Genomic DNA, 24,598 nt, shown 5'->3' with positions numbered 1-24,598 from the left:
CTTACTATTTGTCACGTGAACAGCACATGACCTCCTCCGCTAAGTCGGCAGCCCGAATCGGTAGTGGGTAGTTGAGGAATGCCGTTTCTTCTGGCCGTCTCGAGAGAGAGAGAAGGGGGGGGGGGGGGGGGGGTCGTCTCTTTCATCACCTCAACGTGTATTATTCTCCACTTCTCTTGCTCCTATCGGCAAGGTTGAGCGCCTTTTGCTCTCCTTTCGAGCCTTCTTAGCCATAGCCTTTACAAATCCAAGCCCTAGATTTAGACCAGGTACTTCCATCCCTTTCTCTCACAGTTCAACATGGTTCCTTCTTGATCCGGGCTCTCTCTCTTACCTTTTAGAAAAGATGCGTTTTTTTTAATCTGGGTAGTGTTTATTTTGACGAATTTTTGTAGAGAGAGATCAGTCGGTAGTATAGTTATGCTCTGCCCTCGGATATTTTGATGAATTGCTCCTGGGGATTTCTCTGATGATGTTTTAGTTGCTTTATATGGTTTACAGGGCTTATTGTCATCGAATATTTAATAAGATTGGGGTTTACATTTTGTTTACCATTTATCAGTCTTATTTCTAATTTAGTATCAATTATTCTAGTTGTTTTGCTCCACTCTCACTAATTTCACTTAGTGGCTACTTTTTACTGGAAAAATAGGTCGTGGTGTTTAGCTGCTTGTTGAATAATTGGATTGATGATGATCACAATGTCAAGTAGAATAGAAAAAGTTCTGATTATCATTCGTTGAGGTATTCACGAAAAAATTTGGTGCATATCTTAAAGAGCCTCTTTTAATATATGTGCCTATGTGCTCTGTATTCTATTTTCTGTGAGTCTACTTATCGGAGTATCTGATTATATCATAGTTGTAGTTTTCTGGTTAAAATTTTCTCATCATAGAAGATTGTTTTTTTTTCCCTTGCATGGTAGGTGCCTTAATGGAGATGTGAAGCTGTTTAGGGAGACAAATTTGTACAATGGATAGACATTAACAATTAAGGATAAACTTGAGTTTATCCAGTTTTTCCAATTTTTTTGTTGCATTTTACATGTTGATGAGAAACATCCAGTTTTAGATTAGAGCAACGTGTATCTGCAGAATCTAAAGATCTGAGTGTTATAGCTCTCTGACATTTTGTTAAAATGACTACTTTTCAAGCTCACATGATCTTTATATATTATCTTTTCCTCAGAAGCCATATCAATGCACTCAATGTTCAGTGCTTATATAATGTGTATGACACTTGGCCTTTCTTTTTTATTTCACAGGAGAAACTACAAGCTATCCTGATTAGGAAGGAAGCTGCAAGTATTATATTGGCCTCCTTGTATTTCTACATTATCGTACAAACATAGCTAAGACGGGTGCCCTTTGTTGTGTGGCCGCTGGGCCACAAGGAGTGAAATCTAATCCAGCTAGTACAGACTTTTCCATGGATCCAAGTGAACCACGTTGGCGGATGAATTCAAGCTTTTCTCCTCCAACATCAAGGAGATGGGGTTGCAGGTTTCAGTCAGATGGGTTACCTCAGATAACTCGTGAAGCTTCAATAAATGATTCATTATCATTGCTATCAGACAGTAAAAGAAACATTAGTGAATCGGGTAGTGAGCAGTACCCTAATCATTACCATTCTGTATCAGATGGGGCACTTTCTGATCTAGATAGTACATCGAGCAATTTCCAGGCTCGTCGATGGACATCACTTGTCCAAAGCTATGATCTTGGCGAGTTTTCCACACCATCAGGAGGTAATTATAGATATTAGGATAAGCTAGAAAGTTCAATGCTGCTTTTCATTGATATTTGTTTATGATTGCTTGTAATAGGTGTTCTTCTATCGGCCCAGCTGCTAGAACTTATCATGTTTTGCCTATATGTATTTTCTCATACATGCATTGATTTTTTGATCTGCGAAAGCTTTGTCAGATTGGATCTGCATATGAATTTAGTGTGTATATTGGAGCCACCTGCCATTTTATCTTCTTGGCATATGAAATTCTAATGCACCTGTTAAGTTCATGACTGCTTTTATCTTCTTGGCATATGAAATTCTTATGCACCTGTTAAGTTCATGACTGCACCATGCTTTACAGCTTGTTCTCGAACAATTTATGAATTATCCATTCTTTGTTGGATACGGGAAGAGAACAAGATCTGTTTCTATAGCTGTTAGAAGAATTTGGTAGTGGAGAAATTCAAGATATTTGAAGCCCACTTTCTGTTTAACCTACAGAGTCTCCAAAGTGAAGGATTTATATTAGCTTACAGAATCGCCTTGTCAGTAGTAGGGTTACATCTTGTCTTCCCTGACCATTTGCTGCTGAGCTGATGCAGTAGGATGCCTTATAAGTCTAATTGGAGGTATTTGGGGGTAGGCATTGCTCTAGGTTTTGTATCATACGATGTTTTCTTCTAATGCAAGAAATTGTTCTCAGTAAACTTTCTCAGGTTCATGGTGTATGTTCTGTGTTTATCTTGCCCAGTTGTTGTAGAAGAGCTTGTAATTGTTGTGATTTACATGGTTTTCAAGCTATCTCTTTTAAACTAATTCTCAGCTCCTTTTTTGTTATTAGGAGCAAGGCCTGGAACCTCTGTATATCCCCCTGAGGTATAATTTCTTTTATCAGTCAATTCATGACATGTAGGCATTTGATTTTCACTATGGCTTTGGTGTTGGGAGTAAAGATGCATATCCTTACACTTTGTGTGGTGGCTCCTATAAAATGCTAGTAATAACACTTTTTCTCCCTTGATTGCAGAGGCATTTTGCTGGAGGAAACAGTTTTGGTTCTTTATCCTCACTTTCAGATTCCAGTCAGTGGGCATCCTCTAGCAAGCATCCAATCTTTGTCCCACCTCGTAACTATTCTGGCAGACGTCCATTCATGTCAAAACCTGTTTATCCTCTTATTTTCCGCAATCCTGTGTCAGATGCTGAAGCTGCGATGCTTGAAACTAGTTATGGTGATAGGATAACATCTTGCGATGGTAGCACGCCGTCACCTTCCTGGCCTGCTGGTGCAATGAGCCCTGAGCTCAAGTTCCATAGAAACCTAAACGAACAAAGAATGGAGGCTTCTCCAGAAACCAACAGAAGTTCAAGGGAAGGATTCAGATGGAGCAATGCCAGTAGTGATTTTGGGCATGTTGATGACAATATCGTCACAGACCATATTGGGCTAGAGAATCAAAGATGCTCAAGTAATCCTGTACGATATCAAAGATGCGGGTTATGCGAGAGGATGCTTTGGCAGCAGTCTCCGTGGAGTTCAAACCGGATTGTTAGAAGCAGCGACATGCCAGTTGCTGGGGTTCTTCCATGCCACCATGTCTTTCATGCAGATTGCTTGGAGAAGACCACTCACAAAAGCCAAATTCACGAGCCTCCGTGTCCTTTGTGTCTCAGATCTGTTAATGTTGAAAGAGGCTCATCTTTCTCAGAACCTCTTTATGTTGCTCTAAGATCTGCTCGTAGGAACAAAGGTATTAGTGCTTTTACCAGTACTGCCGATGGCAGTAACAACTTAAACCCAGTTCAGAACGAGGGTGATGTTATGAGAAACAAGTCTCTGCCATTGTCTCGACGAGGTAACTCACTGATGCGGAGCAATTTCAGGAAGCGGTTTTCTTTTAAGGGGAAGATTGGAAAGGATCTTTTTCGTGCAAAAGCATTTAGAAGACCTGGATCATCATCACTATCGTCTTCAATTCTACGAGATGAGCAAAACCAACCTGAGGATTCTCACGAGACCTCAATGTAGGTAGAATTGATGACTTGGTAGGGTGCCAGGTTATATTAGAGTTCTTAATATTGTGAGTCCAGTTATAGCAAGTCCATGTACAATGTACTTGAGAAGCTTAAATTGTAGTCAGAGATATTAGTAAAAGCCAGTCACGTCCATCTTTGATTTGTATTTTCTTCAGGGATTTCTTCTCATTATTGTTCTAGATATAAGCTGAAAAAACCTTAAAAGGAGGACGGATGTTTCGTTTTATCTCAGTGCTTTTAACTATCAATCATCCTGTAGAAAGTGAAAGCTTATGGTTGGCTTGTAAGGATTGCGAGATGTGATGTTGATTTAGAGCGACGTATTGACATAGTATTTGAGTGCGAAATGCTTGTGAAGCTTTCTCTTCTCGCATGTGATTGCTATAATAGCCATTTACTAGCACGCCTCTCCATTTACTTCATTCACGCTGTGAGTTAGGTTTGTCTTCTCCTTTTAAGCTTCCAGAGTAGCCTCTCTCTCTTCACTCCTTCCTCTTTCTCACACATGAAGGACCTATCCCTTTTCCTGGTGAAGAACTCCCTGGCATCCAAGATGAAGAGGGGCATCAGAAGCTTCTGCAATGGCGTCGGCTCGACGTCGACTCTGAACCAGAGGAAGTCCGACCGCGTTGACGTGTCATGCGCTGCAGATCCTTCGTTCGTTGACTCCTGCATGGAGGAGAGCAACGTAACGGGAAGCCCGTTGACTCTCGAGGAAATGATCCTGCAACTAGACCTGGAGGAGGAGGCGGCGAGGGCGACTAAGCTCGATGACTATAGTAATCTCCATCGGAGAATGTCCTGCGTGAACAATGCCGATATCCTCCGGTCGGCGAGGAACGCCCTAAGTCAGTATCCTCGATTTTCTCTCGATGGCAAGGACGCCATGTACCGGTCGTCGTTCAGAAACTTCGGAGGGAGGACCAGCAACTACGAAGGCGGCCGGAAGTCCGCTTCCTGTTCTAGAGGAAGATCTATCAAGGATGGTTATGAAGTGGACTTGGAGAGGACTCTCAGATTGCCTCCGACTCTGGCCGGAGAGAGTGTGATATGGTGCAAGCCGGGGGTCGTCGCAAAGCTGATGGGCCTCGACGCACTGCCGGTGCCGGTCAGCGGTCGGAATGCAAGGAGGAGAGCGAGTCCTTTGTTGAGTAGGAAGCATAACTTGAGGAGGTTGGGAAGGCAAGAGCTAGAGAAGGAAAGGATATACATGGCCATGCATGGCTACAAACCTAGCAGTCATTCTACCATGAATCCGATCGAGGAGGAATGGCGATTTCGCCATGCTCGCTAATCCGATTATGGATCCTCCTCCTCCTCTCTCTTTCTCAGTTCCTAGCTGAGTATTTACCGCTTAAATATTTTGTAAGTTTACGAAGCCAACGGCCAGAAGATCAGATTTTGAAATACAGATAATAGCGTGGTTTACTTTCATCTAACGGGCTAACGGGATCCATTAACCCGTATGGGCTGGGCTGGGCTGGGCTGGGCTTGGGCACTATTTTTATTTTACGTATTTACAGTTTACACCTTATATTTTTAATATTTACAGTTAAACGCCAATGACCGGGCAAGCTGTGGGTTTCTTCGATTTTGTTCCGTGTGCTTGCTGCACGTTGTTTTGTGATATTAAAGACAAGTGGGTGAATCAGCACCGCTAAGTCCAGTGTATCAACTACCCACCAATATCCCACCTCTACTCTAGTATTCATTCATACTAGAAGAGAAGAGAAGAGAAGAGAAGAGAAGAGAAGAGTGGGAATAGCCTTCTTCTCCTTAATTTTGTCAACTACTTATCTTTGCTCCAAGTTGGCCATGTGAGGCCATGTGCTTCTTTTGAGCTCATTCATATCCAGAGACATTAATCATCCATACAATTTTTGAGCATCTCAAGGTATTCATTAATATAATGCCAGTCCATGTTAGCAATAGACCAAGGAATATTTCATCAATGTATTGTAGCCTCACCCAATGCTTCTTCTGCCTTCTGGAAATTAATATGGAACTCATTGCTATATCAAATCCACCGACTGTACCTACTTTTCTTGGGGAAAAACAAAAGAATTTCTTTTTTTTTTTTTGCCATTTAATTCCTTTACTATGAATTTTAGAAGGCCAAGTGGATGTATAACTTGTGATTTTGGAGCACAATATTATCTTATATATATATAGAGAGAGAGAGAGAGAGAGAGAGAGGCATGAGTCTTCATGCCCTTAAGACATATAAGTTTTAAACTGGTTAGAAATATAATTCATTCTTTTTTTCCAAAGGTCAACTTAGATCAAAACCAACCTGACCCAACTGCAATTAGGTTCTAATAATTTTTTCTTAAAAAAAGTAATATTTTCTAATGATCAGCAGGTGGCCGAAATTGTATCATTGGAGTCTTAATTTTATCCACAAATTGTGAATTTATCAATTGGGTATTTCTTTGACCATGAATTAATAATTTGAAGTACTTAACGGAACCTGGAATACGCTATCGTTCATTGTGATACGTGCAGAACTCGTACTCCAAGGAGTACCTTAAATTAATATCTTTTAGTAAATAAAAATTAGGTTAGTATGAACTTCCTCAAAGCTAACAGTTTGATCACTGTTAGTCAACCTCTAGGATTCATTAAGCTGTAAAGTATTTTTGGCATACTTAAATCTTTGCTTCCACATGAAACATGAAGACTTTTTAAGTGTTTTGATAAGTGAAGAAGAGTAGTAGCTCAATCTTATTTTACCTTCCATTTTTCTAGCAATCTTGTTTGCCACATGAGATACACTATCATCAAACCATTAGATCCAGATTTTAAGGTCCAGGGTTTCCATAGTGAAAGTAATTAAATTTATATACTTGAATTCTTATCTCTGAGGTGGTCCTAAAAGTCAACAACAGCTCCTTAAAGGATAATCTGAGAAGCATAAACAATAGCTTAATAAAGTCAAATCATGAGCCCATAACCCATGTGCATAGAAGAATCAAGTTATAAAAAATAAATGAGAGACGCTAACTAATCAATTATATAATAAAGGAGAATTAGTATAATAGTTTTTCCTTCCTAACTAATTATCAACAGCTACAGAACTGAGATTCTGTTCATATATTAATAACTGCAACAGCAAATAAAGCGTAACCTTTCAATGAGCAACTGACTTTAACTGATGCTAAACATTATTTTTGTTTGAAAAGTTTGTAATTAAGATATCTTTCATTGTAACAAGTAATATATCACTCCTTTTCTTCCTTGAAAAAGCTCATCATAGTACTACTACTTTTTTACTTGCATAGATGTCTAAAATATGCAGCACAAAAAGGAGCAGTTAGTTGTAAAGAAGCATGCTTCCAGTCCTAAACTTTGGGCTCCCCCACCTCTACCTAAAGTTTCACTAGTTAATTTGCTGCAGTCTGATGTTATTCGCAGAGGATAAGGTTCAGTTAGCTTTAGTGACACAATGCCAGATTATGAATTGCACAAGAACAAAATTAACTTCAAATATGCAGTTTAGTTTCAGTTATTTGTTAGGACTTAGACTATTCCTCCACTGGTCCATTTGCACATTTTTTATATTGGTTAGTTAATCTTCCCATCTTCTTAGAGTTCTCCTTATCCACCTCTATATATACACCTCTCCTCCTTCATACCTTCCTCACCTTTCCTCAAATTATATTCTATCACCTCTAAGTCCACTTTCTCCTACAAGCTTCCTCCCTTCCTTTCCTAATGGAGTCACTTCTCTTCTCCATCTTTGCACTTCTCACAATGTTCAGGACTGGTTATGGGTGGACTGATGCTCATGCTACTTTCTATGGAGGTGGTGATGCTTCTGGAACAATGGGTGAGTACTAAAGGGCAGTTTCTAATTAATCTTTAGTTTTACTTCCAACTTAACTATTCTTATTAATATGGTCCCCTTTTTTCTTTTAAATTTTTGATCAGGCGGAGCTTGTGGGTATGGAAACCTCTACAGCCAAGGGTATGGGACTGACACGGCAGCACTGAGCACTGCTCTGTTCAACAATGGGCAGAGCTGTGGAGCTTGCTTTGAGATCAAGTGTGTGAACGGCAAGGGATGGTGCCTCCCGGGGTCGATCGTCGTCACGGCGACAAATTTCTGCCCGCCGAACAACGCGCTCCCGAACAACGCTGGAGGGTGGTGCAATCCTCCTCTCCAGCACTTTGATCTCTCCCAGCCAATTTTCGAGCGCATTGCTCAGTATAAAGCTGGCATTGTACCAGTTCAATTCAGGAGGTACCCCAACTCAACTCAAAGTTTAAATATTTTTCAGTTTCTGCTCTCTCTAAAACGACACTAAACTCTCGTTATGCGATACTCAGAGTACCTTGTGCGAAGAAAGGAGGCATAAAGTTCACCATCAATGGGCACTCCTACTTCAACCTTGTACTCATAACCAACGTGGGCGGCGCCGGCGACGTGGTGGCGGTGTCGATCAAGGGGTCGGGAACTGGGTGGCAGGCGATGAGCCACAACTGGGGCGCGAACTGGCAGAGCAACAGCAAACTCGACGGCCAGTCCCTCTCCTTCAGGGTCACAACCAGTGACGGACGCAGCCTCACATCCATGAACGTCGCTCCTGCGAACTGGAACTTTGGCCAAACCTTCGCTGGAGGCCAGTTCTAGTTAAGCTAGCTTTTGAACGACACCACCCAGTTAACTCCTCTAACTTTAGTTGGAGCTGTTAGTTACTTTTTCTTTTCTTTTCTCTTTATTTCTTTTTCTTGTCATTCTCCTTGGCTTATGGATTAGAAGGGGAATGGCATCAAAGTGGTGAGGTGAGAGTGATTAATGGCGGAGGTGAACCTAAGGTTGGTCGCCCGCCCATGAATGGTTTGAGTTTTAATTATGTGCTACTTTTCTTTGTTTAAGGTCCATTAATGTAAACAGCTCTGGTGCTGTAATGTACTTTATATATATATATATATTATATATATTATATATATTATATATGACATTGAATAGAGAAGACTTTGTTCCAAAGCAAATGGTTTGGTGTGAACACTATTGATAGATGCTGGGAATTGTTAGATAAGATAATCTTGCACCGGCACCGATGTCTTACTGATACCGATATTAATATTAAAGATACCACTAATATACAGCCAATATATATTGAATTAATAAAAGGGTGTTCTTGCTATTATTTTTACCATTAAATAGGATACATATTAATCATTGAATAGCTTCAAGGGGCATTCATGCACACAAACACATTTTTTTAATTAAAAAAATCATGTGAACATGAAGGGTTTTATCCCTAGTCTAATTTCAAGCTTCTTAAGGGAAAAAGGAGGAAAAAATAAATTGAAGATGGGGAATATTTATCATTTAACTGTTACTGGCCAAAGTAGTCGTCACTGTAATGTAATTTTAGTGAATAGTATGGGTTGGAATGGATAATTAGTGAGAGAGGCCCAATAAGGCCCACCCAGCCCGGCCCTTTATTACTATCTTGAACGCTGACTTAAAAGTATCCGACTCGCTCGAAATCAAAATTCCACTCCAACTTCCTCCTCGCGATGCTGCAACCTGAAGCGGCGATCTCCGCCGCCTTGCCACCCCAAGAACCGCCGATATCAGGCGGAGCCGTCTCATCCTCTGCCGAGGCGCCGCCGAAGCAGGTGGCTTTGGCCATGGACCGGCTTGGCCGCGCTGGCCGTCTGATCGCCGACATACGGCTCGGCGCGGACCGCCTTCTCGAGGCGCTCTTCTTCGCTGCTGAGTCCCCTCACAATTCGCGGAGAGCCGCCCAGTTCGTCCTCAAGGAGGAGACGTCCATGCGGAAGCACTTCCACGATCTCCGCGCTCTCGGTACCTCTCAGAAAATCATCTTCCCGTAGATTTCTAGGGTTATACCGTGGGGCGGTTAATTATCTTTCTTGAATAGTGTTCTGGTTCTTGGATCGTTCTTGTTTTAAGCCCTTTTATTTGCGGTCTGTTTACTTGCTAATAGTGGAAATTCGTTTCAAGAAGTGTTCTGGATTGCTCCTTTTCACATTTTCTTTTATCAGCTAGTTCGTAGAAATTGTTGTGAGTTTGTAAGATAGTTACCTTCTTGAAATTTTGTTTATTTAGCTGAAGAGTCTATTTGCTAACTTGCCCTGATTCAAACCATTAATTCATAATAACTGTCCTCGCTCTACTTGCAGATTTTTGTCTCGTAGGATTGGCTTCCTATCGGGTAGTGGCTGCGGCTAGGGTCTTATGACCAATCATTTATTTTGCTTAGGAATTGACCTAGTAAATTCTCGTGCATCTTACTTTCTTGTTGAATTTTCCTTCTTTTTTCTTTTTTTTTTCCTTTTTGACCTAGAAAGTTCTCGCCAAGCGGCTGCTTGCTTTTTTGTTGAATTTTTATTTTTGAGATTAATTTTTTGAGATTAATTTTTATTAATTTTTTGGTGATCTGGTACATATATGTAAAGATTTTATTTGCAATTTGTACTTGTATTATGTCGGTAATTACAAGCTTTTAAAGAGGACTAAGCCATGATAAATCTTATATAGGTAAGCAGATTACCAATTCTGTTCAGTTTGTTACTGAGGCACTTCCTGTACACAATAATAAGTTGAATTAGAACTTTGAAATGGTCGGCTCTGATAGATGCTCATTGTAAGTGTTTTTCATCCCCACTTTTCCTAGGTTTAAAAGCATCCAGCTACTTTCTTGGACAGGTCTGCAATGTCCATGACTCCAAATCATTCATTTGGAGGCTCATCTTCCTAAATGCATTAACATATGATACTTTTTAAATTGTCTTACTTAGTCTGACATGAAACATTTTTCCTTGTCTTATCCTAGTATATGATTATTTTTTCTCTTAAAACATCATGTTTCAGGAGGCCTATTCTTGAATCATTGCGACTTCCACTGTCTCCTTCTTCATCCTTTCTTGAAGTACTCTTCATACTAAATAGTAACTGGATATACTTGGTTGGATTTCTGACTACTTGTAGAGACTATTTATCTTGTTGGAAATGATTCATCTGTTGAACATTGTTGAAGCTTACTCTTGACTAGATGTTGCTTATTTTATCTTTTTTTGAGAATTTGCCATTTGACATTTAAAATCATTCCATTTTTCTTTGTTGTTAGGAAGGCAGCTCGAAGAATCTGGTGTTTTAAATGGCTCCCTCAAATCTCGAGGTAATTCCTGGGGTTTACACATGCCGCTTGTTTGCCCAGATGGTGCTGTTGTTGCATATGCTTGGAAGCGCCAACTTGCTGGCCAAGCTGGTGCATCTGCTGTTGACAGAACCAGGTAGTGTATTTATCTTGCTTAGGTCTCATAAATTCTTGAAGTATGCTTTTCTTTGGATTGCAAAAAGGAAATTACATGCTTGAATATTTAAATAATGGTTTCTTTGTTTTCGTTCCATGAGAAATTATTTGAGAGTAGCTAATTTTTGCTTTTTATGGCGTGAAGTTTTCTCTAATACTTTGCTTGAACATAATATAGATAAGAGTGTTTGCGTTATTGATACAAAATTTGGCTTTCTTAATGAGAAGTATTTTAGATTCTTTTGTAATCTTCTCTAGTTCACATTTTTTTTCCTATTTGACTACATCAAAAACTCTAGGTTTAGGGTTTCCAGATATAGAGGATAATTGCAAATTGGTCCCTGTTCTTAACTTCTAATCAGGCTATCAATGTTTAGAGTGACTATTTCTGCTGTAGGTGATGATTAAGGAGAGTGTTATGAATTCCTGAAAAAGTAAAAGGTGATCCATGTTATAGTGTGATGGGAAGGCTACAATATTTCCTGTTGGAAGGGTACATACTTCATAGTGATGGAAATAAGTTTAATTTCTTCAGCTACCCTAGTGTCAAACTAAGTTGGAAGGGTTTAGTGTGTAGAGAAAGGGAGATGATGGCATTAAAGCACTAAAAGGTTGAGGTAGATATGTGTGTGTGGCTTAAATGTGAATAAGAGTTTCAACATAAGGATTGAGTTAAGTGAATGGTCAACTTTAGGGACTTCAAATCAGTATTTTTTCTTGAAACACAACTCTATTAGTTTAATTATTAGAATTTTGAAGTGTGACACAATCTAGGTAAGAGTGTGTTAGGTTGAAAAGAAAGTGGTCGAAGTTTCTAGTGAAGTCACGTCTAGTAAGTAGTATTGACTTACTAGTGTTTGCTTGTTTGGCATTAAAAAAATAGAAGTGTTTATTGAAAATGGATAGTTATTGTAATTAATGTTGACATGCAGTACATAAAAATGTGGGAAGTGTCACTCTCTCCCTTTAAAAGAGAGTAAAATAAAGGAAGTTGAGTGGTTAAAAAATTAAAAGAACTTACTTAGCACTCCACTTTCTTCATTTAGCATGTTATCTCCTTCTTTTCCTATTTCCTATTAACCAAAGACACTCTTAGTAAACATTGTGCCCTATATTGGTCATCCACTATACTATTGGCTTACTTCTAATTGATGTCCCTTGTTTTGTCAATTTAGTCAGGTTAATACAGATAATAGTGCTAGTAGTTTTACTATAGTCTAATAGAATGCCCACGGCATGTGCTAAGTTCCGTTTTTATTGTTTCATGCAAATCTACATAGCAAAATTAATAAGCAGTAAAAGGTAACTCTCATGGATCTATCTCAATCGCTTTATGATTTTCAGGTTAGCTCTCAAGGCATTCACTGACCAGAAGAGGCGCTTCTTCCCTCACCTGGAAGATGATCTGCAAAGTTGTCGTCATGATAGTGAGTCCGGGACTGCAAAGAAACAATGTATTTCTCAGGGATTGACCGTGGACAATAAAGATGAGCTTGTGGGAGAAAAAACCTTGTCTGATATCCTTAAAAATCTGGAACATGAGGCGCCCAACATAAAAGTATTAATGTATCAGCGACTCGATTGGTTGAAAAGAGCTTCATCATTATCATCTTCAATTGGTGAGAATTCAGATGATCCATCCAAGGAGCAGAGCTTGCAGAATTTAAGCAAACAAGTATCAGGTTCTCATGCTTCTGCTGTTGATCAGGTAGCTGTGATTGAGTTGTCTGCACCTTCTATATTCAGAGCTATATTGTCGCTTCATCCAGCAGGATCTACAAACCCTGATGCTGTAGCATTCTTTTCTCCTAATGAGGTGCTTAATCTTTTCAATAGTTTTCATGATTTTCATAAGAGTTATTCTTCTAATTAAATACCTTCTCAGAGAATCATCTCTGGATATGATATGCTTTTACCTATAATAAATAGTTGCTAAACATATCGCTGTTGTCTGCCAACTTTTCTATCTGAGAATCGTACTATTTCTTAGTCAATGAGAGATTTTACAGGGTTATAGTAATTTTACTTCCTTAGAATTATAAATAAATTAAAAAGGGCAACTATTTGTAAGCTCTGGTAGTTTTGAGTAGGTATAGAGTTTACTACCATTTCTATGCAGGTTTTATGCCTAAAATTGCATTGTTTATTGTTTTTCTGTTTGGATAATTTTGTGTCACTGATAAAGTCAATTTTATATGTTGAAGTTGTTTCTAGAGTTATGCCTTTGCACAAGCTTAAGTTTGGAACAATGAAGTTGAAAGGTCATCCTCCACCAGCCTTAGCTTTTATATAAGTCCATCGGTTGCTTTATGTTGTCCTTTAACAGTAAGTTGTTGTCACATAACTTTTAGAGGCTGACATCAAATTGTTTGTTGGTCGTAGATTGTGTCCATTGTTCATGGGAATGCTCGACTTCGCATTGTGTTCTAGGCCAACCCTTTGTGAATGGAAAAAGATGGATGTTAATGATAATGTTCTTATACTTCTGTACTTAATATGCCCTTTAGGTTATTCGTTATAGACATATCACCTTAACCAATTTGATGCTCCTCTCTGTGGTTGCACAGTCCTAATTTGTAATACTGGTCTCTTGGAACCTGTCAAATAACTTGGTTTCTGATGGTAGGTCTCCTTCTTTGAGTATTTTTGGCACCTAATTTGGAAAGTAACCATCATAAATTGGTATCTTGCATTAAAATTTGTTTAATCCTCTCATAGAGACTTGTCTGCTTAGAAGTTTCTTTATAGCTAACTTCCGAAGGTAAAAGGTGTGGATGATGTCTCATGGTATTCCATGCTTGCACGTAGCATTTCTCTTTGCACCACGTTGTGGTAGTCTCTCCTTTTCAGAATATGTGGCTAATTTACATTCATCTGTCTGTTTTGTCCATAGTGATTTGCGGAGTTATTACTGTTTTTTCTAAATGGAATATTTTATTAGGCAGGAAGCTACATTCATGCAAGAGGATTGTCGGTGCATCATGTTTTCAGGCACATCACTGTAAGTTTTGTAGGAATCTATTCTCTTTCCTCATGTCATTGCTGGGTAGATAACAAGGCTATATTTTGGTTGAGGTGAAATTAAAGTTTCATGTTTGCCCCTTCTTTTTTATATTAAGAACGAGAAAGTTTAACTTGCTGGTTAGATATATTTAACATATTTAACCTCGGATATTTTGTTTGAATTTCATTTTGCAGGAGCATGCTGATAGGGCATTGCAATATTTCCTTGGTGTGGATCCGAATAATTCACTTTCTCTACTTTTGGTATGCTATCTCATTCTGATCTCTCTTGTTGCGATGCAACATCTTGTGGAACAAGGTTATTTTTTGGTCTGTGATATATTTACTCTACAGAATAAGTCACCTTTTGGTATGTTATCCCATTCGGATCTCTCTTGTTGAGATGCAGCATCTTGTGGAAAGGGCTGTTTTTTGGTTTGTTTTATATATTTACTGCATAGAATAAATCACTTTCTCTACTCTTTGTTTTATATATCCCATTTGTATCTCTCTTGCTGTAGAGTGTATATGCATCATTTTGTGGAATAACTGCAAATTATATTTGGGTTTTGTTTTTCATATTTACCATATAAGTGTAGAGTAATATATATGCTTTGCTTCTTCATTATTTATCTTCTTGGACTTCGACATGTCATGAAAAGATTTAGTTCTACATAGAAGCTGTACATGTTTAGTCGCTAAGCTTATGAGCTCTTTGATTAGGATCAGGGTAATTCATTCTAGATTTAGAATGATAATAATATTAAACTTTCTTTTGCAGAATTGGATCTGTAGCTATCAAACACTATTTACTAAAGTTTGCAGGTAAGGGTACGGGTACTGCCCTTCTTCGTCATAATGTATATATTGCTATTGCTGGTGTATTGATAAAAAATCATGTTCTGTCATATGCAGTAAATGTGGATGCCTCTTAATGATGGACAAGTCTCTAGCTGTGCTCTTGCCTCCTGTTCATCGTTCCTATCAGCTAACTTTGTCAACCAAGTTTGGCTCAACCCAATTGGCACCGTCAGCTAAGGGCCAAAATCCAGATCTTATCTTAGCGTATCACATTGGGTGCTCTTCTGCTGAAGTCTGATGCGGCTTCCTCCACTTCTTGACTTGTATTTTTCAGCAACTCTGTGGCTGAACATTTTGCAATCCTTGGGAGTACTGTGTAGAACACTAAAACTAAGCTGGTAAGTCCATCATCTATGATGTTTTCTACTACATTCTTTTTTGCTACTTTCTGGCAGATTATGTTTGATAGTTCTTCTAGCATTACCACAGAATCCCCTTGAAGCATCTAAATTCTTTTGCAGTAGTTTCTTTAGCACATGTTAGATGTCAAGTAAAGATATGTTTATACACTCAATATGAATTCTTGACAATAAATTGATCTCTCGTAGCTCCTTAGATCCTTGCCGTTGTGTTAGTGGGACCTAAACTTCAAATGAAAGATGGCACTTCTACACACTGGTCCCTAATGATCTAGGAGAACTCTTGTTTCCATTCAAATATCTGAATTCAACAAAAAGCTTTTTAGTTTTTGTAAGCGATTATAAAGGACCTCCTGCTATCATTTACTAATTTGGATGTAATGTCCTATTATCTGACTTGGCAAAATTTGAAATGAACCTTCTGTTTATCATATATTCTCATTTGAGTCTTACTAAGTTGCGGTGAGGCTCCCTAATATGGTTATTTAGTTGTCTTACCAAGTCGTGTTCTTATGTTGTAATACACATGGATCATGACATTTTCCATTTAGCAGCTTCCTGTTGATGATACTTAATCTAATATCTGATTAGCTCCTTCTCCAGGTTATGTTATAAAAAGGGAATAGTTACACTTTTCATGCAAGAAGTTTAGAAGCAAAGTTGTGTATACAGTTGCAGTGAAAGTAATTTGGAGAATGTGGCTTTTTCATCTTCTGGAGGTAATTCATTCTAGTCCTGTTCGTGATGGTAGAAAAAGCTCAGCTCAGTCAATCAAGTTGGGAATTATGAACTGTAATTATTGCTGTTGTGTAGGCTTTTGACTGTTGCCTTACGTAAATGTATCTCATGACTGGAAGACTGAGGAAATTTAGTTTCTTGCATTTTCAGTCAAATGGTTCACTTAAATCTTAGCGGAATGTGTGGTTGATTATGTAATTGCTTCAGTATGGAGCTTTAGGTTAACCTGATTGGTTTGTACTAGTTGCTGCTTTGCTCTGCTCTGCTCAAATAAATAAGCCATGTTCATGGGTGGAAAGATTAGTGTTTTTCAGGATTCCATGAAGCAGTTCATTTTCTGCTGGTTTGATATCTTATCTTATTTGCATTGGTTGTTTATCTCATAAGTATAATTTTGTCTTAGCTTGCTTTCTTCATTCATGTTAGGTTTTAATCTTGTCGAGTTGGCGTTACCATGAATCTGTCCTGGTAGTCTTCTATCTCATAAGAACAATTATGTTTGGTTTTTTGTTTGCCACAAAAATTAGCACGAGTACCTTCTCATCTCAATATGTTACCGATCAACTATGCCATCACTTTCTTTTCCTTTCCAATCGCCATCCTTTCATTTCCGATCACTATGGCTTTGTGTACACGTTTCAAGTTGGAGCTTTTTTGTCAAGCTAATCCTCTTCGAGATTTTATTTATCACAATATATTATATCTTCAATTTAAATACCAAAATAGATTTATTTTACTATAGCTTATTTAAAACGTTGAACTTATTAATATTTTATTTTATATAAAGATATAATTAAAAAAGCTGACCTTGTTAGTGTTTTATTCTTATAATATGAAAACATTAGAAAGTTTATTTTAAAATGTCGAATTATTCAATATCTTACTTTTTAGACAATGGTCAACCAATTCAGTATTTATTAGCAAAAAATCGGCTACAATTTAAAATTATAATTTGTAGGAGATATTATCTCTTTTTTGCATTCTGGGCGAGCGCATTATAACGTGGGGAATTTTGTTACACTATTCTAACTTAGATTTTTTATAGTGATATATTTATGACTAAAAATGATAACGGTGTATAAAGTTACGATGCTTTAAATTCTTTTTTTAACTTATATTCTTTTTCGTGTGAGATTCTACTAAGTTTAGGTTAAAATTATTATAAAATATTTCTTTCATCTTTGTAACATTGTATTATTTGTACCGAAGGAATTATTAGTTAGAAAGTTATGATTTTTGAAACTATTATAAGACAGTTGAGTAATTTAGTCTTTCGAATGATATGACGGTTAACTATCAACGTTTTATGTCAAAAAAAAAAAAAAAAAGAAACTTCTTTCCCCAATAAAATGCTAAATTTTCAAAAAAAAAATTAAGAAAAAACTAATTAAGATTAATGTTTAGTTAGAAGATAAGACACGGCTCATCTAAAATTAGAACGCCGAATTTCTTACGTTTTTTTTCTGATAGCTATAGTATAAGAATGCTAGTTAGGTCAATAACTCCTTTATGTTCCTTTTCCTTCCGGTTATCCAAGTTTGCAGTGATGTGTAGTGAAACTTTTGATTTGATGTTTGTTTAGAATCTAAAACTAAAACAGTGTATCTATTGGTGTTTTGCTAATATAGCTACAGCAAAATAGATATATTTCGATATCAAGTTTAAAATATGATTTATTTTGATAAACCAAAACTGGAAGCATGAATGCTAGTGCTTTGGTCAATAACTCTTTCATGTTCCTTTTCCTTCCGATTATCCAAGTATGCAGTGATGTAATGAAACTTTTGATTTGATGTTTGGTTATGACCTCTCCCTTTGCATCAGTGCATCAAACTATTTGTTATTATATATACATGACATCGCTGAAAATAATGGTGTGATGATACATCCATATTCAATTAGTCAGCCTGATAGCTATGTCTCAGCATCGTCGTTTTCACCATGGTGGTGGTTATAATAGCCGCGCCGCATTTGCGTCTCTCTATTGCAGATAGGCATTGTGACAAGGACTCTTTTCTCTCTCTCTCTCTCTATGTACAAAACTCTTTTGGTCCAAAGCACTACCCTCCAGGATCATTCTATCTACTTCTTCTCCACCATATGGGATAGCATTGTTCCAGGGATCATATATGGCTGAAAATAAAAACACTTCCTTCCTCCTTTTGGTTTAACAGGATGAGGTCCCAGCAACAGGCTTATAGTTTAATAAGAATGCCATCAACTGACCCACTTGTGTCGTTAAGATCCAAAGCTATTTTTTTATCCATAATAAAAGGACATAGTTGTGAACCACCTAATCATGATTGTATAAACAAGCAACTTTGATAGCTCCTTTTGCTTTTTAGCATGTAGCATAACAGAAATCAGAGTTAACATATCAGTCAGTCTATACAGAAGAAAATTAAAAATAAAGAAGAGATGTCATCAATGCCTTTTAAGCTTCTCGTGGGTGGCTGCATGAAAGAGAACCGAACATTGATAACTTCTTTTTTTTTTCTTAGACACTTGGGTGGTGGTCAGAGTTCCTAGCAGCAATAATGTAATTGAAGATGCTTATGATTCCATGTTGCTTTTATATTACTTGTGCTGTTTTTGATAGAAGAATTTAGTTGTTTCTTTATATATAATATCTGTTAACCTTTTTGAGGTCAATAATTGCTGCGTTTTTTTATATATAATATATTGTTTATGGAGAGAAGGAAAGGTTGGTAGTAGTCTTCAAACCAAAAAGAATAGCTGCTCTTGGAGTCGTTGGCGACGTTGTTTTAGAACACATGGCTTTCATGCTTCCGTTCCTTTAGGATAATATATTTTTATTTCTAACTAGTTGAGATAAGCTATTCCTCTAGTTGAGGATAATGTATTCTTTTTAACCCTCTACTTATCCCATTTTACATACTAATTTATTTTTTTTTATCACTCAATATTCTCATCTATCTTATCTCTTTATCACTCATGTATCTCAATTATATAAAAATAGTCAATTTTAGATTAGAAATATAATTATAGAAGTAAAAAAAAAAAAAAAAAATCTAAGTAGATGTCATCTCTACCTCAAAATGGTTGGCATGTCTGCTTGTTTCTTGTATGCTACTTACTTGAGAAAGATGATTTGATGACATGAAAGCTACCACTGGGCTTTATGATACTGTCTCTTTATCAACTGGTGGGTGTTTGATAGTTATATTGGGTTTGTTATATATATATATATATATGTACTGAATTTAACTTATTGATACATTATGTTGAAAGAGATAAGAGATAAATTACTTAATAAATTCTCCAATTGCTAGTGAAAAGCTTCTATATAATTTATTAAACACTAATTGTGGAAACAACCAAGCTGCAAAGTGACTTTGCAAACTTGGACAGACATCATCTTCGATTGATAAGATTTTTAATAAACAGGATAGTTGATCAATAAGATATTTATTTAAAAAAGAAGAAAAATACTAATAAAGCCAAACCTTATTATGCAATCTACTGCTCCTTTCTTGTCGTTTGGTCGATATCAAGATGATTTAAACCTTAGGAGTTGGAACACAAATATTTTTGCAAGACACAGGGTGTGATATATAAATAAACCAACACTAAAGAGAGTCGGTCATAAATATAGGAAAATGTAACTGGTAAAGTGCAAAAGATTGCAAGAGAAGAAAGAGACAGGGGTTAAATTGCAAATATGCGGGCGTGTCCCCAGACGCGGAAGCATAAGAATAAAAAGGGTTAAAGTGCAAATATAACCGATTTCACATTGATAAGCTTTGCGTACACTCCGAAACCGTTTTCTCACGCCACCCACGTGACCCCCCCCACAGACCCCTGAAACGGGCAATAAAGTTTTAAATTTTCCTCTCTCTCTCTCTGTTTTTTCTTTTTTAAATTTAAAAAAAATTTTAAATTTAAATTTTTTGTAAAGAAACTAGTAAGAGTTTGTTGGTATAATTACAGGCACAGATAGACACGTGTGGAGATCCCCTCCTAGTCACAGGGTCAGAGGAGGAGATCTCTTGCCGTCTTTTTTTTTGAAAAAGAAAAGGAAAAAGAAAAGAAAAAGATTTCATTCTCTCTTTCTGAACTTTGAAAGGGGCATTAAAATCTCTACATAGAGATCTTTATGTGCATATTTACTAGCTCCATGGGCCATGGGTGTTGGTATTTTCTCTCTGTCCTGCCACCTGCCAACCTTCTTAAAGTGGATTTATTTCTTTCTTTTGCAGGGAAAACCAGAGTAGTAGCACTTCATCATCATAATAACCTGGTTATTATGTAGGGGGTAATTATTTGAGAGATTTTGCTTTGGTTTGATGGTAGAGACTTAGAGAGTCAAACAAGTTACCATCATGGTCATTTATGCAAGGGAGTGGATAGCAGAAACAACTCAGTTCTCCAGCACTCAAAACTCTTCTTTTATTTTTCTTTCTTTTTTGCATTGATTTGATTTGGTTTGCTTTTGTTTGTTATGCGGTTTGGTTTTTTTGGCCAGGAGAGAATCTTTTCACCACACTGCCAAAATAGTCTGTGGCTCTGTTCCCTCTCTATCTATCTATATACTTCCCCTCTTTTCCTTGCTAAGGCTTTTTAGACCTCTCCCCCCTCTCCCCCCCCCTCTCCCCTCTCTTCAAGTGAAAGAAACTGTTCACAGCCATGATTGTGGGATGGGGGTAGTCAGCAGCTCAGTACCTCTGAGCCACCAATGGATATCAGATGGGGAAAGGAAACAAGAGCAAGTGACTTTACTTGCCTAACCCCGCATCCTGTTATGTTGCCATATATAGACAGTGGAATCATGACCTTCTAGGTTTTTGTGCCATGTCAGCTACAAAACCTTAGCTCCCCATGAAGGGGGGGTCTTACCCCAAAAAGGAAGACCCTCCCCTGTAGTTTTAGGGCGTGGTGGGAGGCGTCACTGTTCCTTCTGGTTTGGTTGGTTCCCACTGAGGCAGCCAGGGCTCCACTTGGAATGCCTTAGCCTGTCTTTTACCCTCCAGAAATTGGATCATCACTTATTAGAGAGGAGAGAGAGAGAGAGAGAGAGAGAGAGAGAGAGAGAGAGAGAGAGAGTTGTGGACTTTTTGAAAGGAGAGCTCATTTGCTCACAGAGGGGGAGGGTTGGTGGTGTGTCCTTAAAAGGTCTGCCTGCTTTGATGCCTTTGGAAAGTTGGTTTGGAATTAAACTCCAGGTGGGGGGGGGGAGAGAGTTAGCTCTTCTTTGAATTGATGTCTTGTGTAAATGGTGCTGCAAGTCATGAGATATATTATACTTGTCAGGTACACAATCAGTTTAATAAATAATCAAACTAAAGTCATGCAACTAGTGCAGCTCCTCTGTCAGTTTTATTAAGATCTTGCAGGCTGTTAATTTCCTGCCATGACTGATAGAAGTTAGGATAGTGGAGTAAATTGGCCTTCCAATTTGATGTGCCAAACTTTTTCACCATTCAGGTAGCATTGCACTTTGTATAAGCTAAAAAGCAGCTGAACTAACTCGGTGATTCCAACAAAACCCAGCTATAACACCTGGCACTGCCTGATATGTTAAATCCATTAAAAAGTCAAGAAAAGAGGCAACTAAAACATATTAAACTCGTTGTTCTCGATCAGCTCAAATAGTTTAATCTATCTTTGTGGCTCCACACGGTATAAGAACTTTGGTTGATACCATGTGAACACACAAATTATTCTTTTGAACAGGGATAAGCTGATAGACAACTGTGGATTTCTATCACCTTAACCATATTTAGCAACCAATCATACTAGGTGGGTTGTACTTGTGTCTGATGTGGTCCATGGAAGATCGAACATTCAAGAAAAAGTCTGCTTCAGTGAAGATGTAGCTTGCAAATGGTGATAATGACTTGTTTTGGAAGTGAATTAGGCCATCAGAACAATGACAAAAAGCATCACATCCCTTGTTCATGCATATCTATGAACATAGAAGACTCTTGTAGAAATTGACATAGTAAGTAGTGATAGACCTAGTAACCTACTAATTAGATTGTTCATTTGATTCAATGATGGACAGTGACATGCACTGAGAGATTACGACTTCAGGTCAACAACAGATTACAGGGATAGGAAAACAGCAGCATCTCATTACTTGAATCCTGTGCCCAAGTTCACTGCATTTTAGTTTGCTAACAACCTCCAGAAGAGTCAAAGAGAGGAGAGGATCACCAACAACAAAACTAGGTGCTACTTTTGATGAGCAAATTTAACCTTCCCACCTTCCTCACTCCACCCCTCCCTTCCTTTCTCTTTCCAAGTTTTTTTTTTTATACTTTTTTACTTCTTATAATATTTCTTCCTTCCTCTGTAGATCTCCTATACATTAGAGATGCAACCCCCCCACACATACTCTATGTTGCTCCCACACCAAGGAAGTCAATGAAGGGCAAGGTGATCTTATCTTTCTGGTGATCTGCTTCACCATGAACCCATGCACTCTTCTGATGGTTAGCAACTGACTCAGTTGGTGAAGCCTGAGGGGTTGGATAGTAGTAGTGAGGTTGCTCATTACCAGGGGCAAACATCATGGGGTAACCATGAGGAAATCCATTTCTTGCAGCAACCAGCTTTTCATCAGAGCCTGCGAGAAATAAGAAGATTTTATAATGGAAAAAGGAAGCCCATCAGAACCACACAAAAAAAAAAAAAGGAAAAAAGTTACCAAAGATTTCTCAGCCATCACAGCAAACATGACAGGGGAAAAAAGAAGAAGTTAAAACTAGGCAGCCTTCAACAAGGGGCCCATTGGAAAATATGGAGTCAATCATTCAACGAGGCCCTTGGCCAGAGGCGAAAGGAAATAAACCCCAATTAAAGATTCTTAAAACATAACAGGACATTTAAGAACCAGAGAGGGAAAGCACAAGAACCCATGAATAGGCTTCAAACTGTATGAAAATAGAGGGAAAGAAATGGGGGAAAAAAGAGAAAGTAACATACCCATATGGATCTCATAGTAGTGTGTTTGTTGTGGTGGGCTATATCTGGCATGGAAGCCAGGGATTACACTACTTGTGAATGAGTTAAGGGAGATATCTTTGCAAGTAGATGCAGACTCATCTCTGTTGCTGGTGATGGTGGACTCACCACTGCATGCATTGTTGCTGCTGCTCACCTCCACCCTTTTAGGTGGAGCTTGAGAGGAGGAAGAAGAAGGCGGGTTGCATGATCTTGATGCCTTCCTCCTGTAAGCGCTGCTGGACTGCTCTCTGTGCTTCCTGGCCATGATCACATGCCAATGGTTCTTCACAGCATTGTCTGTCCTCCCAGGGAATAGCCTAGCTATCAGTGCCCATTTGTTACCATACAGCCTATGGGCAGCCAAAAGCCTCTCTTCTTCCTCCTCACTAAAAGCCCTCCTGTTGATCCTTGGGTCCAGTTGATTGAACCACCTCAGTCTGCAGCTCTTCCCTGTTCAAAATCAAATACCAAAACATAGAAAGAAGAAATAAACAAACCAATTTTTAGCTTCCAAGATCGTATTTTTCTTAATGATTTCACACAATAACCAGTAAAGAGAATAAAAAAGACCATAGCTTGATTAGTTTTGATACCTGATCTCCCTTCAAGTTTCTCAGCAATCAGGTTCCAGTTCTGGGGCCCATGCAAGGAAACAAGCTCCTTGAGCTTGGCATCCTCTGCTGGCCTCCAGTGGCCTCTGGCACATAGCTTGGGATGTCCATTCTCATGGTTGGCACCTTCGTCCTCCTCGCTCTGGTTGCCCTTCTCATTAAGCCCCTGGAAATTTGCGAAGCTCACCTCAGAGCTCCTGCATTCCCTCTCCTTAGAGGGAGAACCCAAAGACCCATGAAAAGTAGGAGGTGGAGGTGGCGGCGGTGGGGCAGGGGAAAAGAAACCCATCTCAGGTGAAGACTTTAGCTGCTGAGGTGCCATAGTTATTACCAGGAATGTATGAAAGAACTTTAGCTGCTCTCTCTCTCTCTCTCTCTCTCTCTCTCTCTCTCTCTCTCTCTCTCCTTGATGCGTTAGCTCAAAAACCTCAATCCAAACACCTCCAGAAAAAGGAAAAGGAAGGATTTTTATCACACTGTTATTCTAACACAGAGAGCTTTCAGAGACAGGTGAATGGGAGAAACCAAAGAAGCTGTTTACGAGAAGAACCGTAGAAGAAGGGCAGAAAAAAAAAAACCAATAGCCTCGGTGGAAGAAATCCACACGGGTCTCTCTCTCTCTCTCTCTTGTTATTTGTGATCTCTCTTCTCTCTGCTTCACTTGGGCATTGGGGGTCGCATGCACAAATTCAAAAGGGGAGGCCGCTCGTGTGGGTTGGAAGTCCTCACCACTCTTATATCAGAGCTGCCTCTGTCCCTCTCCACCTTGACAAAACCACCAGAACTCTCTTGTCTCTTTGCCACCCCCACCACTCCCTGCGTTCTTAGAAAAACTAAAAATTAAAGGACATGATAGGGGGGAAATAGTAAAATGTACTGTGATACTTTAACTCCCATTTACTTTTTATTTTTGCACCTCCACCCTCCTTTCTTTCTTTTTCTTCTCCCCCTTTTTTGCGTATAACTGCCTCTATTCTAGTCTTATCTTAAACAACTC

The 24,598-nt window shown here is 38.5% G+C and overlaps 5 protein-coding genes across 8 annotated transcripts; 4 read left to right on the top strand and 1 right to left on the bottom strand.

The window, feature by feature from the left end:
• Window positions 1-132: 132 nt before the first annotated feature.
• Window positions 133-3,994, top strand: LOC140765642 (uncharacterized). 2 transcript variants are annotated; one of them, XM_073104816.1, is made up of 4 exons: window positions 133-269; window positions 1,265-1,747; window positions 2,573-2,607; window positions 2,759-3,994. In XM_073104816.1, the coding sequence occupies exons 2-4, from the start codon at window positions 1,429-1,431 to the stop codon at window positions 3,758-3,760; spliced, it is 1,356 nt and encodes a 451-aa protein (XP_072960917.1). In that variant the 5' UTR covers window positions 133-269; window positions 1,265-1,428; the 3' UTR covers window positions 3,761-3,994. The 2 variants fall into 2 exon arrangements, with proteins under 2 accessions (XP_072960917.1, XP_072960918.1); XM_073104817.1 differs by having other exon boundaries at window positions 143-320.
• A 272-nt stretch (window positions 3,995-4,266) lies between these two features.
• Window positions 4,267-5,196, top strand: LOC140765709 (uncharacterized). Its single transcript, XM_073104915.1, has one exon. It carries the CDS (start codon window positions 4,274-4,276, stop codon window positions 5,060-5,062), a length of 789 nt encoding a protein of 262 aa, XP_072961016.1. The 5' UTR covers window positions 4,267-4,273; the 3' UTR covers window positions 5,063-5,196.
• A 2,209-nt stretch (window positions 5,197-7,405) lies between these two features.
• On the top strand, window positions 7,406-8,730 carry LOC140765710 (expansin-A1-like). Its single transcript, XM_073104917.1, has 3 exons — window positions 7,406-7,597; window positions 7,699-8,011; window positions 8,098-8,730. Exons 1-3 carry the CDS (start codon window positions 7,483-7,485, stop codon window positions 8,399-8,401), a joined length of 732 nt encoding a protein of 243 aa, XP_072961018.1. The 5' UTR covers window positions 7,406-7,482; the 3' UTR covers window positions 8,402-8,730.
• A 537-nt stretch (window positions 8,731-9,267) lies between these two features.
• Window positions 9,268-16,319, top strand: LOC140765911 (mediator of RNA polymerase II transcription subunit 27). Of its 2 annotated transcripts, XM_073105225.1 has the most exons (8): window positions 9,268-9,589; window positions 10,875-11,040; window positions 12,405-12,876; window positions 14,002-14,061; window positions 14,259-14,327; window positions 14,845-14,888; window positions 14,979-15,262; window positions 15,887-16,319. In XM_073105225.1, the coding sequence occupies exons 1-7, from the start codon at window positions 9,298-9,300 to the stop codon at window positions 15,160-15,162; spliced, it is 1,287 nt and encodes a 428-aa protein (XP_072961326.1). In that variant the 5' UTR covers window positions 9,268-9,297; the 3' UTR covers window positions 15,163-15,262; window positions 15,887-16,319. The 2 variants fall into 2 exon arrangements, with proteins under 2 accessions (XP_072961326.1, XP_072961327.1); XM_073105226.1 differs by lacking the exon at window positions 15,887-16,319 and having other exon boundaries at window positions 14,006-14,061; window positions 14,979-15,074.
• A 5,593-nt stretch (window positions 16,320-21,912) lies between these two features.
• On the bottom strand, window positions 21,913-24,381 carry LOC140766264 (uncharacterized). 2 transcript variants are annotated; one of them, XM_073105760.1, is made up of 3 exons: window positions 23,584-24,381; window positions 23,117-23,440; window positions 21,913-22,610 (listed from the first exon to the last, which is right to left on the bottom strand). In XM_073105760.1, the coding sequence occupies exons 1-3, from the start codon at window positions 23,921-23,923 to the stop codon at window positions 22,381-22,383; spliced, it is 894 nt and encodes a 297-aa protein (XP_072961861.1). In that variant the 5' UTR covers window positions 23,924-24,381; the 3' UTR covers window positions 21,913-22,380. The 2 variants fall into 2 exon arrangements, with proteins under 2 accessions (XP_072961861.1, XP_072961860.1); XM_073105759.1 differs by having other exon boundaries at window positions 22,970-23,440; window positions 23,584-24,375.
• Window positions 24,382-24,598: the final 217 nt, after the last annotated feature.

Source organism: Typha angustifolia, chromosome 8 (assembly GCF_048772165.1).
Source record: "Typha angustifolia cultivar Huaian chromosome 8, ASM4877216v1, whole genome shotgun sequence".
Lineage (NCBI taxonomy): Eukaryota > Viridiplantae > Streptophyta > Magnoliopsida > Poales > Typhaceae > Typha > Typha angustifolia.
The sequence above is the reverse complement of the archived record's forward strand: the minus strand, read 5'-3'. Positions and strand labels throughout refer to the sequence as shown.

What these genes read in the sequence shown, in the direction of transcription:
- LOC140765710 (XM_073104917.1), top strand. Translation starts at nt 7,483, where the DNA reads ATGGAGTCACTTCTCTTCTCCATCTTTGCACTTCTCACAATGTTCAGG. An exon ending in TGATGCTTCTGGAACAATGG is followed by an intron (nt 7,598 to 7,698) that starts GTGAGTACTAAA and finishes ATTTTTGATCAG; the next exon opens with GCGGAGCTTGTGGGTATGGA. An exon ending in GTACCAGTTCAATTCAGGAG is followed by an intron (nt 8,012 to 8,097) that starts GTACCCCAACTC and finishes TGCGATACTCAG; the next exon opens with AGTACCTTGTGCGAAGAAAG.
- LOC140765709 (XM_073104915.1), top strand. Translation starts at nt 4,274, where the DNA reads ATGAAGGACCTATCCCTTTTCCTGGTGAAGAACTCCCTGGCATCCAAG.
- LOC140766264 (XM_073105759.1), bottom strand. Translation starts at nt 23,923, where the DNA reads ATGGCACCTCAGCAGCTAAAGTCTTCACCTGAGATGGGTTTCTTTTCC. An exon ending in GAAACTTGAAGGGAGATCAG is followed by an intron (nt 23,441 to 23,583) that starts GTATCAAAACTA and finishes GATTTTGAACAG; the next exon opens with GGAAGAGCTGCAGACTGAGG. An exon ending in CTACTATGAGATCCATATGG is followed by an intron (nt 22,611 to 22,969) that starts GTATGTTACTTT and finishes TATTTCTCGCAG; the next exon opens with GCTCTGATGAAAAGCTGGTT.
- LOC140765911 (XM_073105225.1), top strand. Translation starts at nt 9,298, where the DNA reads ATGCTGCAACCTGAAGCGGCGATCTCCGCCGCCTTGCCACCCCAAGAA. An exon ending in CATTCTTTTCTCCTAATGAG is followed by an intron (nt 12,877 to 14,001) that starts GTGCTTAATCTT and finishes ATATTTTATTAG; the next exon opens with GCAGGAAGCTACATTCATGC. An exon ending in ATTCACTTTCTCTACTTTTG is followed by an intron (nt 14,328 to 14,844) that starts GTATGCTATCTC and finishes TTTCTTTTGCAG; the next exon opens with AATTGGATCTGTAGCTATCA.
- LOC140765642 (XM_073104816.1), top strand. Translation starts at nt 1,429, where the DNA reads ATGGATCCAAGTGAACCACGTTGGCGGATGAATTCAAGCTTTTCTCCT. An exon ending in GTTTTCCACACCATCAGGAG is followed by an intron (nt 1,748 to 2,572) that starts GTAATTATAGAT and finishes TTTTGTTATTAG; the next exon opens with GAGCAAGGCCTGGAACCTCT. An exon ending in CCTCTGTATATCCCCCTGAG is followed by an intron (nt 2,608 to 2,758) that starts GTATAATTTCTT and finishes CCTTGATTGCAG; the next exon opens with AGGCATTTTGCTGGAGGAAA.